The 14,662-nt window shown below is 43.0% G+C and overlaps 1 protein-coding gene across 1 annotated transcript in view; it reads right to left on the minus strand.

Moving 5' to 3' along the window:
* Nucleotides 1–14,662, minus strand: part of ATP8B4 (ATPase phospholipid transporting 8B4 (putative)) — a 112,555-nt gene that overhangs the window by 23,304 nt on the left and 74,589 nt on the right. Inside the window, exons 17-20 of the mRNA XM_083411852.1 lie at nt 11,151–11,339; nt 8,079–8,194; nt 3,539–3,703; nt 540–651 (exon numbers count right to left, since the gene is read on the minus strand). Of these exons, the coding sequence (XP_083267978.1) occupies nt 540–651; nt 3,539–3,703; nt 8,079–8,194; nt 11,151–11,339 (582 nt within the window). The remainder of the gene's footprint in view (nt 1–539; nt 652–3,538; nt 3,704–8,078; nt 8,195–11,150; nt 11,340–14,662) is intronic.

A 14,662-nucleotide genomic window follows, 5' to 3' on the forward strand; every position in this document is an offset into this window, starting at 1 on the left:
AACTGATGGAATATGCAGAAATGGACAAATTAACGGGGAAAATTCGGAACCAACACGATCAGAGATTCACCGAGGACTGGAATAAATTTACAGAGTATATCAAAAATGTATGTGAGGAGCAATTAACGCTTGCTGGCTTTCAAGAAGCTCTGTGGAAACGATTGATAGAAATGTTGCTTAAAAGATATGATAAGATTAAGATTGTTAAAGTGCAATATAAATTTAAGAAACGTGAGTAATTATGATAATATGGAAAATTGTCAGACAGGCTGAGGGAAGTCTAAAAGATGTATATGTTAGAAGTGGATGTTAAACATGGATGGAATGTATATTGGAAATTGAATAAAAATTAATTATAAAAAAAAGAAAAGGATTTTAGAGATGCTTAGGTAGGGCATGGCCAAAAAATGGTTGGGAACCACTGCTCTAACCATTGCACTAACTGCTCTAACATTGGAAAATAACCATGTTCACTGGATTGAAGCACTTCTGGTACCCCTCCGCAGAGAATCAGTTGATCCATAAAACTGAAAACCTACCTTGTTTGTCTCCCGTTAGCACCCAGATCTTAATGTTTGCTAGCGATAAGCGTTCGATGGTTTCTGAAACTCCTTCTTGCAATTTATCTTCTATAGCTGTGGCTCCCAATAGCTTCGTGAGGAAGCAGAATAGATAAGTTGAAAAATGTTAACAAACAAGCATGAGCTCTGGGCGACATGTCTTTCATTCCTGATACAAATTCAAACTTCTCAGCATAATGTATAAACTCCCATAATAACACCTTGAGTCTTACAGGGATATTTTACCCAGGTGCCTTATCTCTATATGTGGTGGGGTGAGGACTATTCTTGGTGAGGGGGAGAAAAATGACCAGAGGAGGTGACATCTATGGCACTCACTCAAAAATCCAAATGTGTCGATGGGCCTAAGAAAGTTGTCACCTCCTGGTCTAGATAATATTGAGCTAGATGGAGCAGTTTCCTATGCACAGGGACGTCCAAATCTCAAGAGACTGTGATCTATTCACTGTATAAAAAACTGGCAGTGATCTACCCCTTTTGGGGGGGGGGGTTCAGGTCACAGTTGAGCTTTTTTTTAGGGAGGAAAGTCAAAGCTATTGACTTTTTGGGGGAGTTCAAGTCAAAGTTGTTGAGCTTTTCTTAGTTTTAGGGAGGAAATTCAAACTTGTTGACCTTTTGGGGGGTTCAGATCAAAGTTGTTGAACTTTTTTATGAGGGAAAGAAAAAGCTGTTGACCTTTTTTTAGAGAGGGACAGATGAGCTTTCTTTAGGGGGAAAAGGAAAAGGTCGCTCACCAAAAAAATCAGCCAGGAAACAAACAGCAACGGAAACTCCGTCTTCCGTTCTAGCAATCATGTGTGAATGGAGGACGGGGCGAGGGGGATCCTCGTTATCCCCCACAAAGGAAAAAGAGCCTGCAATCGACAGCCTCCCAGGGATCGACCAGTAGATTGCAGTTGACTGGTTGGGCATCCCTGCTATATATCAGGTATGGTTGCTGCTTTCTAAGCTTCTCGGGTAAAATACCAAAATAATACCCCTTCCCTATTCATTCAAGATGAGTAGGCACAGAAGAAAGGAAAATGTTGCCCACTCAGTGCTTTTAGTCCTCAATGGAGTACCAGGTGCACAGCCTGGGAGTCATTTTGGATTCACAGCTGTCCATGGAGGCACAGGTCAATTCTGTGTCCAGGGCAGCTGTCTACCAGCTCCATCTGGTATGCAGGCTGAGACCTTACCTGCCTGCAGACTTTCTCACCACAGTGGTGCATGCTCTAGTTATCTCCCACTTGGACTACTGGAATGCGCTCTATGTGGGGCTACCTTTGAAGGTGACCTGAAACTGCAACTAATCCAGAATGCGGTAGCTAGACTGGTGACTGGGCGAAGCCGCCAAGACTACATAACACCAATCTTGAAAGACCTACATTGGCTCCCAGTACATTTCCAAGCACAATTCAATGTGTTGGTGCTGACCGTTAAAGCCAATGGCCTCGGTCCAGTATACCTGAAGGAGCATCTCCACTCCCATCGTTCAGCCCAGACACTGAGGTCCAGCACCAAGGGCCTTCTGGTGGTTCCCTCACTGCGAGAAGTGAGGTTACAGGGAACCAGGCAGAGGGCCTTTTTAGTAGTGGTGCCTGCCCTGTGGAACGCCCTCCCATCAGCTGTCAAAGAAATAAACAACTATCTGACTTTTAGAAGACATCAGAAGGCAGTTTAGGGAATTTTTTAATGTTTGATGTTCCTGCCATCATTGTGCTTTAAATTCTGTTGGGAACCACCCAGAGTGGCTGGGGAACCCAGCCAGATGGGTGGTGTATAAATAAATTATTATTATTATTATTATCATCATCATCATCATCATCATCATTATCATCATTATCATTATCATCATCATCTCAATCACTCCTACTAAGATGCATACCAAAACAGTTCCATATCCATTATTATTATTATTATTATTATTATTATTATTGAATCAGAAAACCATAGAGGAAGTATGGAGGACTGAACTTTAAGGTTGTAAAAATGAAACCCAAAATGGACAGATTTCCCCATCTCTAGCAGAAAATGACAGACTGCTCGTCTTGGGTTTTAAAACCCTATAATGCTCCTTTGCTGGATTGAAAAAACTCAGTTTCATGGGTTTAAGGCAGCTGTGGATTTCATTCCAGGCAAGATGTATGCCTCTGAATGCTGGCTCTTAGAACCGCAAGTTCAGATCCTGCTTGTGGGCTTTGCATAGGCATCTGATTAGCCACCATGAGAACAGGATACTGGACTAGATGGGTCTCTTCTTACGTGGGTGGGGCATAGGTGGTGCTGTGGTCTAAACCACTCAGCCGCTTGGGTTTGCCGATCTGAAGGTCGGTGGTTCTAATCCTTGCGGCGGGCTGAACTCCCGTTGCTCTGTCCCAGCTCCTGCCAACCTAGCAGTTCGAAAGCAAGCCAGTGCAAGTAGATAAATAGGTACCACTGCGAAGGGAAGGTAAACGGCATTTCCATGCGCTCTGGTTTCCGTCACGGTGTTCCGTTGCACCAGACGCGGTTTAGTCCTGCTGGCCACATGACCTGGAAAGTTGCTTGTGGGCAAATGCCGGCTCCATCAGCCTGAAAAGCGAGATGAGCACCACAACCCCATAGTCGCCTTTGACTGGACTTAATCGTCCAGGGGTCCTTTACCTTTTTTTTTACCTTTACCTTCTTACATTCTTAACCCAACTTGGAAATATCTTCGATGTGATGCCCTATGTAAATCTGATGTCCTTTTTATTTGTTAAATATTTTCCAGTTCAAGGTTTACCTAATAGGTCATGCCCATTTTGGACTTTAAAGTGATGATTCGGTGTTTTGGATGTTTATTGTTGTTTTGATTTTTTTAAAATGTATTTTAATTGTTTCATTTATCTAAAAGAAATGTCACCTTGGTCAGTTTTTCTAATGGAAAAGCATAAGGCGAATAGAATAATCAAGTAAATACACAAAATATTTTCCCTGCAAGTTGACTGGCATACCTTCAGGTCTCTCTCAATGCTTTCATATGCTGAAGTGAGCAGTTCATCCCTATTCTCTTGCATACTGCTGGCCTTCTGATAAACTTCAAGCCACTCCTGAAATTGCTCTTCATCCACATTTTTGTAAGCCAGAACTAAAGTCCGAAGGCCTTCTCCAGCAAACTCCTATTATTTGTCCAGAACAAAAATACAAACATGTTGTAAGATGTGTGCTAATTAAAACAGCCTTTTATTCCACACTCTGCCCTCCCCTCCTTTTAAGTTATGAAGTCACAAAAGATGCTAAATTTCAAGGCAATGTCCTAGTTTTAGTTATTTTGATGTGAAACTGCAAAGACCTGCCCCCTTCCTATACCTACAGTTCCTTCAAAGCGGAACTTCAATAGTTGATTCTCATTTTCTGTGAAAAACCGCACACGCAAAATTACGGTTAGTTCTGATCTGGGCTGCTAGGATCCAGATTTCAGCAGTCATTTGGGAAAGCTGAAGTCCCAGCAACTTGATTGGTGGAAACTGATTGATGTATTTATTTAATAAATTTCTACCCTACCAGTCTTCCATTCAGGGTTTTCCAGAAGTCAATGGAGACCGACAATGGAGACCAATGACTGGTGAAGCCAACAAACTCAAGGTTTGTCTTCATCTCCCTCCCTACTGAGTTCTACCAGGGCAAAACTGTCTCCTGTTTGTCCTCGTGGACCAAACTCCACTGCTTCAGTTAGAGAACAGCCCCAAAATATCTTAGCTTCAGCAAGGGAGCTGCATCACAAGCAATGCCCTAGGTTTGCAAAGTTAGCTACTGCGGAGACTGAACTGTGAATCAGGAAGTCATTGGTTCATATATCACCTCGGCCACAAACTCTCTCAGTGGCTTTGGGCAAGCCACTCTCCTTTAGCCCTTCCCCACATCTGCAATATGAATATAATAATACTGAATTGATGCTTTTGAATTATGGTGCTGGAGGAGACTCTTGAGAGTCCCATGGACTGCAAGAAGATCAAACCTCTCCATCCTTAAGGAAATCAGCCCTGAATGCTCACTGGAAGAACAGATCATGAAGCTCAGGCTCCAATACTTTGGCCACCTCATGAGAAGAGAAGACTCCGTGGAAAAGACCCTGATGTTGGGAAAGATGGAGGGCAGAAGGAGAAGAGGACGACAGAGGACGAGATGTTTGGATAGTGTTCTCGAAGCTACCAGCAGGAGTTTGACCGAACTGCGGGAGGCAGTGGAAGACAGGAGTGCCTGGAGTGCTCTGGTCCATGGGGTCACGAAGAGTTGGACACGACTAAACGACTAAACAACAACAACATCTTGCAGGGTGGCTGCAACAACTATGATGAGATAATGTACATGGAGTGCTCTGCACATTGTAAAGTTAGTGATTTCTATCTAAAATATTTTTTATTTTGTTTTATTTATTGACTTTATATACAGTGTACAGTATACAGGTACCTCGGGTTAAGTACTTAATTCGTTCCGGAGGTTCGTTCTTAACCTGAAACTGTTCTTAACCTGAAGCACCACTTTAAATAATGGGGCCTCCCACTGCCACCGCGCTGCTGGAGCACAATTTCTGTTCTCATCCTGAAGCAAAGTTCTTAAATTGAGGTACTATTTCAGGGTTAGCGGAGTCTGTAACCTGAAGCGTATGTAACCTGAAGTGTATGTAACCCGAGGTACCACTGTACTGCCCTATACCTGGGGGTCTCAGGGAAAATCAAGATTATCACAGAATAAAATCAAGATAGAAAACCACAAAACACCTAATAAAAATAAAAACAGAAACCCAATAACCCCCCCCCCACACACACACAAACAAACACATTTTAAAAGGGCATAGGATGTAAATCGGATCAACCGAAGGCCTGGTTAAAGAGGAACTTTTTTGCCTGGTGCCTAAAGGTGTATAATGAAGGGGCCAGGCAAATTTCCCTGTGGAGAGCATTCCACAGACACGGAGCCACTGCAGAGAAGGCCCCGTGCTCGGGTTGCCACCCTCCGGACCTCTCGAGGAGGTGGCACATAAAGAAGGGCCTCAGAAGGTGATCTCAGGGTCCAGGTAGGTTCATAAGGGAAGAGGCAGTCCTTGAGGTATTGTGGTACTGAGCCGTTTAAGGCTTTACTGGTCAAAACCAGCACTTTGAATTGGGACCGGACACTAATTGGTAGCCAGTGCAGTCGGACCAGGATCGGTGTAATATGCTCAAACCGTCTTGCTCCGGTGAGCAACCTGGCCGTTGAATTCTGCTAACTCACACATTCTGTTAGTGCAATGATTTCTTGTGCAACAAAATCTTCCTCCAACTCTCCTCCCTCCGTCTGCCCCCTAAATCTGTTTGGGAGGTATCAACAAAGCCTTGGGAGCAGGTTTGGGGAGGGTGCACAATGCATGCAGGGAAATGAGAGGGAATTAAGTTTCCATTGTGCAAGCATAATCATAGAATCATAGAGTTGGAAGAGACCACAAGGGCCATCGAGTCCAACCCCCTGCCAAGCAGGAAACACCATCAGAGCACTCCTGACATATGGTTGTCAAGCCTCTGCTTAAAGACCTCCAAAGAAGGAGACTCCACCACACTCCTTGGCAGCAAATTCCACTGTCGAACAGCTCTTACTGTCAGGAAGTTCTTCCTAATATTTAGGTGGAACCTTCTTTCTTGTAGTTTGGATCCATTGCTCCGTGTCCGCTTCTCTGGAGCAGCAGAAAACAACCTTTCTCCCTCCTCCATATGATATCCTTTTATATATTTGAACATGGCTATCATATCACCCCTTAACCTCCTCTTCTCCAGGCTAAACATGCCCAGCTCCCTTAGCCGTTCCTCACAAGGCATCATTTCCAGACCTTTGACCATCATTTTGTTGTGTTAACTTATCATTTCACTTATCATTATTACTATAACTATTTCCTAAACATAAGAAACCTAATCTGAACTTGACAAATAGTCTGTGAAAACTACACGAAGCAACACACACACACACACACACACACACAAAACAAAGTCATGCATACAAATGTAAAAATCTGAACATCTGGTGCATTAAATGCTCAGAGATGCACGCCAGCTAATTTAGACCTTCTTCTATTGTATTTCCATTATAAAATTATGAATTCCCATAAACACCCATTCCTTATTTCTCGAACGTTGATGTTTATTGTTCTGACAACAGTAATTTCACTTGGAGCCATCTTATAAACTGCAAATAACAAGTCATTTTGTTTTATTATCCAAAATATATTTTGGCTAATTTAGATATAAACAGTATGAATTTCTTTCAAAACCCAGCAAATTTGGCTTTTGCTATGAAAATTGCAAACACATTGGATTTTGACCTTGCCGAGCTGAAAATGTGAATGGTTTATAACACTCTATTAACATTTTTAGCATTTCTTCTTGTAGTATTCAAAATTAAAAATTATAAGAAAAGAGGAATCTGAACAAGATAAAATATTATGGGCTAGAAAAAAGCCACAGAATCAATTTCGCTGACTATGAAAACATGAGATGTCTGGAAGAGTTGTTCTGTTCTCACATAAATCTATTCCATAAACTTTGCTGTGTCAGTGTAAGAAAATTCAAGGTCTCTATATTTTAAATGCAAGATTCAAAATGTTTGTGATTTTAACCTTCATTTAAAAAAAAATCCTGGAGAAGATTAAAATAAAGCCAAAAGAGCTCCATTACAGAGGAAAAAATGGTTCTGTTTGTAACCAATATTACTAAATCCACATATTGTATACTAAATGTCAAATGCTTATTTTGGTTATAGAATTGTGGAATGGTTCATGTTAAATGTAGACTTTTTTTAAAAAAGAATCATTTCTCCTTTAAGAAAATAAGAACTTTTCTGGGTGGTTAAAAGGTCATTTTAGTTCAGAAGAACTGAGCAAAAGGTGCTTTGAGGGGTATACTGAAAAGCAATAATTACAAATGAAAAATTCCTACCCCAGAAAATATTCAAAACCGTGCTTATGGCTTACTCTACTTTACCTGCGAATGAAGCAAAACTAAGTCCGGTCTATGTCACTTTAAGCTGAAGGCAAATAATTGTATGATTTAATATTCTCCCACAAAGGAATCCTGCACCTAGGAAGGATTTCTGGGAGAGGAATTCTAGGCTAGCCTTCTCCATACTATGCTAGGTTTTACAAGCAGGTTGGACTGAAGAGGACAGCATTCAATCAAGTTCAGAAGTAATACGACCCAAAGATATTTTACCATCAGTTTGGGTGAAGCATGCCAAAGTTTTTTTCACTTATGCTTAATACAGTGGTACCTTGGGTTAAGTACTTAATTCGTTCCGGAGGTCTGTTCTTAACCTGAAACTGTTCTTAACTTGAAGCACCACTTTAGCTAATGGGGCCTCCTGCTGCCGCCCGATTTCTGTTCTCATCCTGAAGCAAATTTCTTAAATTGAGGTACTATTTCTGGGTTAGTGGAGTCTGTAACCTGAAGTGTATGTAACCTGAAGCGTATGTAACCCGAGGTACCACTGTAAATCCCTTGCATTGGCTTCTAAACAATATGGACCTACCGCAAGATGGTCTGACGTTAAAGACTTGAGAGATTTGCTAGATGGATGAAGCCTTTCATATAAAATAGTATCTGCTCCCTTTGAGTAAAGTCTTATCTGTCCATCGGGGTTTCGAACTGGAAAATGAACAAAAATAACTGTGAAGACTTTATGATTACCGTGGTGTGCGGAATATTGCATTGATCAGTTCATAAAGGCAGCTTAAAAAGTCACCATCTTCTATTCTTAAGTTTCCTTCTTAGAACAGTAAAAGGTAAAGGCAAAGGGACCCCGCCCATTAGGTCCAGTCATGGCCGACTCATCTTGCTTTACTGGCGGAGGGAGCCGGTGTACAGCTTCTGGGTCATGTGGCCAGCATGACTAAGCCACTTCTGGCGAACCAGAGCAGCGCACGGAAACGCCGTTTACCTTCCCGCTGGAGCAGTACCTATTTATCTATTTGCACTTTGACGTGCTTTCGAACTGCTAGGTTGGAAGGAGCAGGGACCGAGCAACGGGAGCTCACCCCATCGTGGGGATTCGAACCACCGACCTTCTGATTGGCAAGTCCTAGGCTCTGTGGTTTAACCCACAGCGCCACCTGCGTTCCTTAGAACAGTAATTTTAATCAATTCCCACAAGGGGTTACTGTAAGGCAGGGCTGGGTACGCTACGATCTAAAGGAACAACCCTCCCCCCAAAAACCACCATTCAGTTCAGAAACTAAAATTACCTAACTGCACCGTTGCCGTTTGATATGGTGCAAAGTTGCAGTTTTACGTGGTGCTAATTTACTGCTGTTAACGGAACTTTCTCGATGTGGGGGGAAGAGAGGACAACCAAGAAACAAGTGTGGGGTATATTTTGAGCCAGGCCAGTGTACAAGGATGCTTCCCGACTGTCAGGATAAACAAAGCAGAGGTTGGTTTATACAGAAGAGTCAGAGCCTGGCTCATTATGGCAGTTTTCACTCTATAGGCTATTTTTACACTTTGTTCTTTAAACACCAGCAGCCATCAATTTGAAAGGAAGATTTCTCAGCTGTGACAGTTCGCTTGTATAGTTTATATCCTTAGGATAATTATCCAAACTTTTTCTTTCTTTTTTTTAAGGAAACAACGACAACAACTGTGAGGGGTTTTATTATGTATTTATTATCCGTAAGAGATGCCTGTCACTTCTCCGCTATCGCAATTTGGATAGCAGGGGAAAGCTTCCAGCATATTGCTAAAGAAAGTACGGTAATATGTCTTATATTATTATCTAAACCATGTGAATGATGTTTGCCCAGCTGATGTTTAAAGGCTTCCATGATCCCAATGGCGGGATAAGAAACATCTGACGTGTCGCCTTTTTGCAGCCAAATGTCATTGGGTTTTATTCAGTGTACTGCTAAATGAAAGTCACTTAAGGGTGTAATTAATTGTTCCACCAGCAAACTTTTTGCACCAGCAGAACATTGTTGTGCAAGAGAATCCATTAGCAGGTTTCTGGTAACTTTGCGATGCCTAGTGTGCAACAATCTGTTGTGAACTTAAAGGGAAAGCAGTAAAAATCGAGGGCACCTCAAGACCATCTTTGGGTCCAACTATGGCTTATATTATTAAAAGGGATCAAAATATTTAATATGGAGGTGCCTGACAACTGGCTAGGCCTCCAGAAACAGCAACTACATAGTTTAATTGCTGAGTCTTTATTTTGTATTTTATAAGGTAAAACCTGGTGTGCAGGCTGAGACCCTACCTGCCCACGGACTGTCTCGCCAGAGTGGTGCATGCTCTAGTTATCTCCCGCTTGGACTACTGCAACGCGCTCTACATGGGGCTACCTTTGAAGGTGACCCAGAAACTGCAATTAATCCAGAATGCGGCAGCTAGACTGGTGACTGGGAGTGGCCGCCGGGACCACATAACACCGGTTCTGAGAGATCTGCATTGGCTCCCAGTACGTTTCCAAGCACAATTCAAAGTGTTGGTGCTGACCTTTAAAGCCCTAAACGGCCTCGGTCCTGTATACCTGAAGGAGCGTCTCCACCCCATCGTTCAGCCCGGACACTGAGATCCAGCGCTGAGGGCCTTCTGGTGGTTCCCTCATTGCGAGAAGTGAGGTTACAGGGAACCAGACAGAGGGCCTTCTCGGTAGTGGCGCCCACCCTGTGGAACACCCTCCCTTCAGATGTGAAGGAAATAAGCAGCTATCCTATCTTTAAAAGACATCTGAAGGCAGCCCTGTTCAGGGAAGTTTTTAATATTTAACGCTGTATTGTTTTTAACACTTGATTGGAGCCGCCCAGAGTTGCTAGGGAAACTCAGCCAGATGGGCGGGGTATAAATAAATTATTGTTATTGTTGTTGTTGTTGTTGTTGTTATTATTATTGTTGTTGTAAAGGACCCCTGGACAGTTACGTCCAGTCAAAGGCGACTACGGTGTTGCAGCGCTCATCTTGCTTTCAGGCCAAGGGAGCCAGTGTTTGTCCACAAACGGCTTTCCGGGTCATGTGGGACCCCAGCAGGACAAAACCGCTTCTGGTGCAATGGAACACCATGACGGAAACCAGAGTGCACGGAAACACCATTTACCTTCCCGCAGCAGTGGTACCTATTTATCTACTTGCACTGGCATGTTTTCGAACAGCTAGGTTGGCAGGAGCTGGGACAAAGCAACAGGAACTCACCCCATTGCGGGGATTCAAACTGCCGACCTTCTGATCGGCAAGCCCAAGAGGCTCAGTGGTTTAGACCACAGCGCCACCCACATTCCTACTTTATATTTAAATGCTGACCTCTATGAGCACACTTGTTGGAGAGTGATCTACAATAACAATAGCACAGCCCTCCCTTGTTCCTGCCTCTGCTACCCCAATGATGGCAGCCCCACTCCTTTGTCTCTTGAGACAGACGGATGCCAACAGTTCCCAGCCAAGTCAAGCCCTGCCCAACCTCTTTCATATGAATTAGGATCATGTCCACAGCTCTCATGTCATGCGCTGAGCAGGGGAATCACTCCTGGGGAAGTCAATGCTCTGTTTCCACCACCATGCTTTCAAAATACAAAATATAAAACAAGGGGGAAGGGGGATTTGCATTCGGTACCTATCACAGACATTCTTTTCCTGGTGTTATTGAAATCCAAAATGGCCAGCAGCTGGTAAGTGACAACTTTGCCCATTTCTTCCACTGTGATGGTCTTAGGAGTTCGAGACTTGAAGATGAAACCAAAGTTCCTGGCAGCAGTCACCAGAGCGCCTTCGTCCGGCGATTGTGCTTGGTAAATCAATTCATCTAAAAGAAAAAGAGAGAAAACCCAGCCACTGTTAAAGAACACAAAAGACTAATTTTTAACAAATTATTTTTAAAAATTACTTATATACAGCTATCTCATTCAATATCAACACGGCACCTTCTCTATTGCTGTTTTGCTGACATTCCTCTTTCAACCTGCCTTCTAAAAAATGCATCCCAGTTGGTATCTGTCTTGTCACAGAATTGATTTTATGCATGTGCTGTTATTTTAAACTGTTTTTTTATATATGGAATTACGTAACTGTTTTTACATGTGCAACCGTTTTAAAATATGTTTAGTACAGTGGTACCTTGGGTTACAGGCACTTCAGGTTACAGACGCTTCAGGTTACAGACTCCGCTAACACAGAAATAGTACCTGGGGTTAAGAACTTTGCTTCAGGATGAGAACAGAAATGGTGCAGCAGCAGCGGGAGGCCCCATTAGCTAAAATGGTACCTCCCGGTTAAGAATGAACCTCCAGAATGAATTAAGTTCTTAACCTGAGGTACCACTGTAGTGGTATTTTTTGGTTAAGGGAAAATGCATTCAAGAATAACCATACAGGAAACGAAACATTCCCCCCCAAAAAACCAAACAATTTAATGGATAAAAAATGGACTTAAGAACCTACTACTGACAGAGTTATCTGGGGTGAGGGACTGGTTATTAAACCACTCTGGGAATTGTAGCCCTGCAAGGGCAATAGGGGGTCTCCTCACAACTTTCAGCACCCTTCACAAATGACAGTTCCCAGGATTCCTTGAGAGAAGCTGAGACTGTTTGAAGTGCTACTCTGGGGTCCCTCCAGGAGAAAGGGCAGGATATACTTTAAAATAATAATATTGTTGATGGACATGGGGCTTCAGTCGGCTAAAGCCCACCTTTATGGTCACATAAAGTTTGACCAAACTGTGGGAGGCAGTGGAAGACAGGAGTGCCTGGCATGCTCTGGTCCAAGGGGTCACAAAGAGTCGGACACGACTAAACGACTAAACACCACCAACAACAAACGGTGGTGTTATGTTCTGAACTTCTCACTCTGGGCCAGCAGGGGGATACTGTAGATAGTTTTCACTCAGGTCCACATATGCAAATAAGGGATTGAAAGTGACGTTCAGTGATTGGATAGTTACAGAAAATGGTTACTGTTGCTTTCTAGTGGAGCTCTATATAAGCAGGCTGGCTGAACCCTTCAGTTCTGTTCTGGCCTGTGAATAAACAAGAGCTGATTGAAGAATTGCTGTGTCGTCTGATATGTTCACCCACAACTTAACAGGTCACATTTCCATATATATGTTACAACCAGTTGAAGGGCATGTCACTATAAGAGAACTGCAGTTGATTCCAGCCAGAGGCTTTGAGGGAAATGACTGGAAATGACCAGAGGACCTGTTCATTAAGCATTCATCCCGATCTGTTTGCAGAAAGGTTGGAGGAAGAAATGACTGTTAATGTTGCACAATAGTGTTCTAAATGCATGGTGCATATGTGACCAAAGTCACAGGATGATTCTCTACCTCCATCCAATCAAGCTGTACTGTAATTAATGGGAATCGTGGTCTTTTAATTTAAATTTAGATGTATAAGAGTACAAAGCAGAAAAAAAGAGTATCTGACTGATATTCAATGTGCAGGAACTAGGACGGTTCCAAACCCCACATGTGGGCGTCTCGCAATGTGGTCAAAAACCAGCCATGTGTTGCTGCAAGACGCAGAGCAAGATTTTTGAAACCACGCACTCTGGTTCTACTGAAGTGATTCAGTAAATAAGCATAAAAAGATATCCTTTTATGGCTGAGAAACTGCATCTGTTGAAAGGTCAGGAGATTTCGTCTGAGATCTCGCCAATAAACAGATAAAAATGAGTAATTTCCTCAGTATCAAAGTTTAGTCATTGTAATATAAAATGTCGTTCTCAAGCACATTCATGTGACGGGCTCGGCAGTAGGGATTAATTCAAGCCAGGGCTCAACCCTGAAACTTATTTTGTTGCCAGGGCTTAATTTAACCTCGGTACATGTCAAATGAAATATAAATGAGTTTTGGTTTCGTACAGGGCTTATAATCTGCAGCTCGCCTAGGGTGAGAAGGACACGTTGTCCAGGCGAGCACTCAAGCAGCAAATGGAACCTGTACTCTTCCTGCTAAAAGACAGGGTGAAAGAAGCCATGGAATGTATGGATGTGATGCATGGCGATGCTGGCAGCGCTGTAACAAGGGAATGTACCCACAGCTGGATTTCCCTTTCTTTCCAAGTCTCAGTGGGCTACTGAAATGGGAGGAGTACTAACAGTAGAAGCAGACAGAGCAGGGAAGGACAATGGTGTCCTGAACCATTACAAAAGGACGATCGGTTATTGTGCGCAGTGTATTACTGATTTAAAGTCACTTAGTAGTCCCATGGACTGCAAGATCAAACCTATCCATTCTTAAGGAAATCAGCCCTGAGTGCTCACTGGAAGGACAGATCCTGAAGCTTGGGCTCCAATACTTTGGCCACCTCATGAGAAGAGAAGACTCCTTGGAAAAGACCCTGATGTTGGGAAAGATGGAGGGCACAAGGAGAAGAGGACGACAGAGGACAAGATGGTTGGATAGTGTTCTTGAAGCTACCAGCATGAGTTTGACCAAACTGCAGGAGGCAGTGGAAGACAGGAGTGCCTGGCGTGCTCTGGTCCATGGGGTCACGAAGAGTCTGACACGACTAAATGACTAAACAACAACAACAGTGGTATACTTGTTGCAATGGCAGAATGTGGTTTCACAAGAGAAAACGAAAGTGCATTCCTAAAGACTGTTTCACAGCAGATTGCACAAAACAATGTGCTGTTGCACAAGGGGAAAACACAAGTACGTTACGAAAGATTACACAACAGATTGCACAAGAAGAATCAGCTATTGCACAACAGGCTCCCCCAACTCTGTGTCGGATTCTTTTGTTGTGCAATGTTTAAACCCTGTCATCCGCCGGCGCAAGGGCTCTTGCGCTAGTGGATAGAGAATGTGGGCTGCAATGCAGCCAGAGGCAGGCATGGTGCACATGCAATTACACAATGTAGGACACAGCACAGCAATTTTGGGATTGGATAAGGCCACAGCTTCATTGACTACAGATGTCAGATGGTTTGGGCGTAGGTATCAGGTATGCATCCTGAAATCAATTAGCCTGACTGCTGGTTGTTGGTTGAATGGGGTTGACCAACGTTAATGGTCACCTTGTGACATGCACCACATCCAGATGATTCCCATGATCACCAGGAGAGGGTAATAATAATAATAATAATAATAATAATAATAATAATAATAATATATTTATATCC

This window comes from Podarcis tiliguerta, assembly GCF_965153285.1.
Source record: "Podarcis tiliguerta genome assembly, chromosome: 14".
In the NCBI taxonomy this organism is placed as follows: Eukaryota; Metazoa; Chordata; class Lepidosauria; order Squamata; family Lacertidae; genus Podarcis; species Podarcis tiliguerta.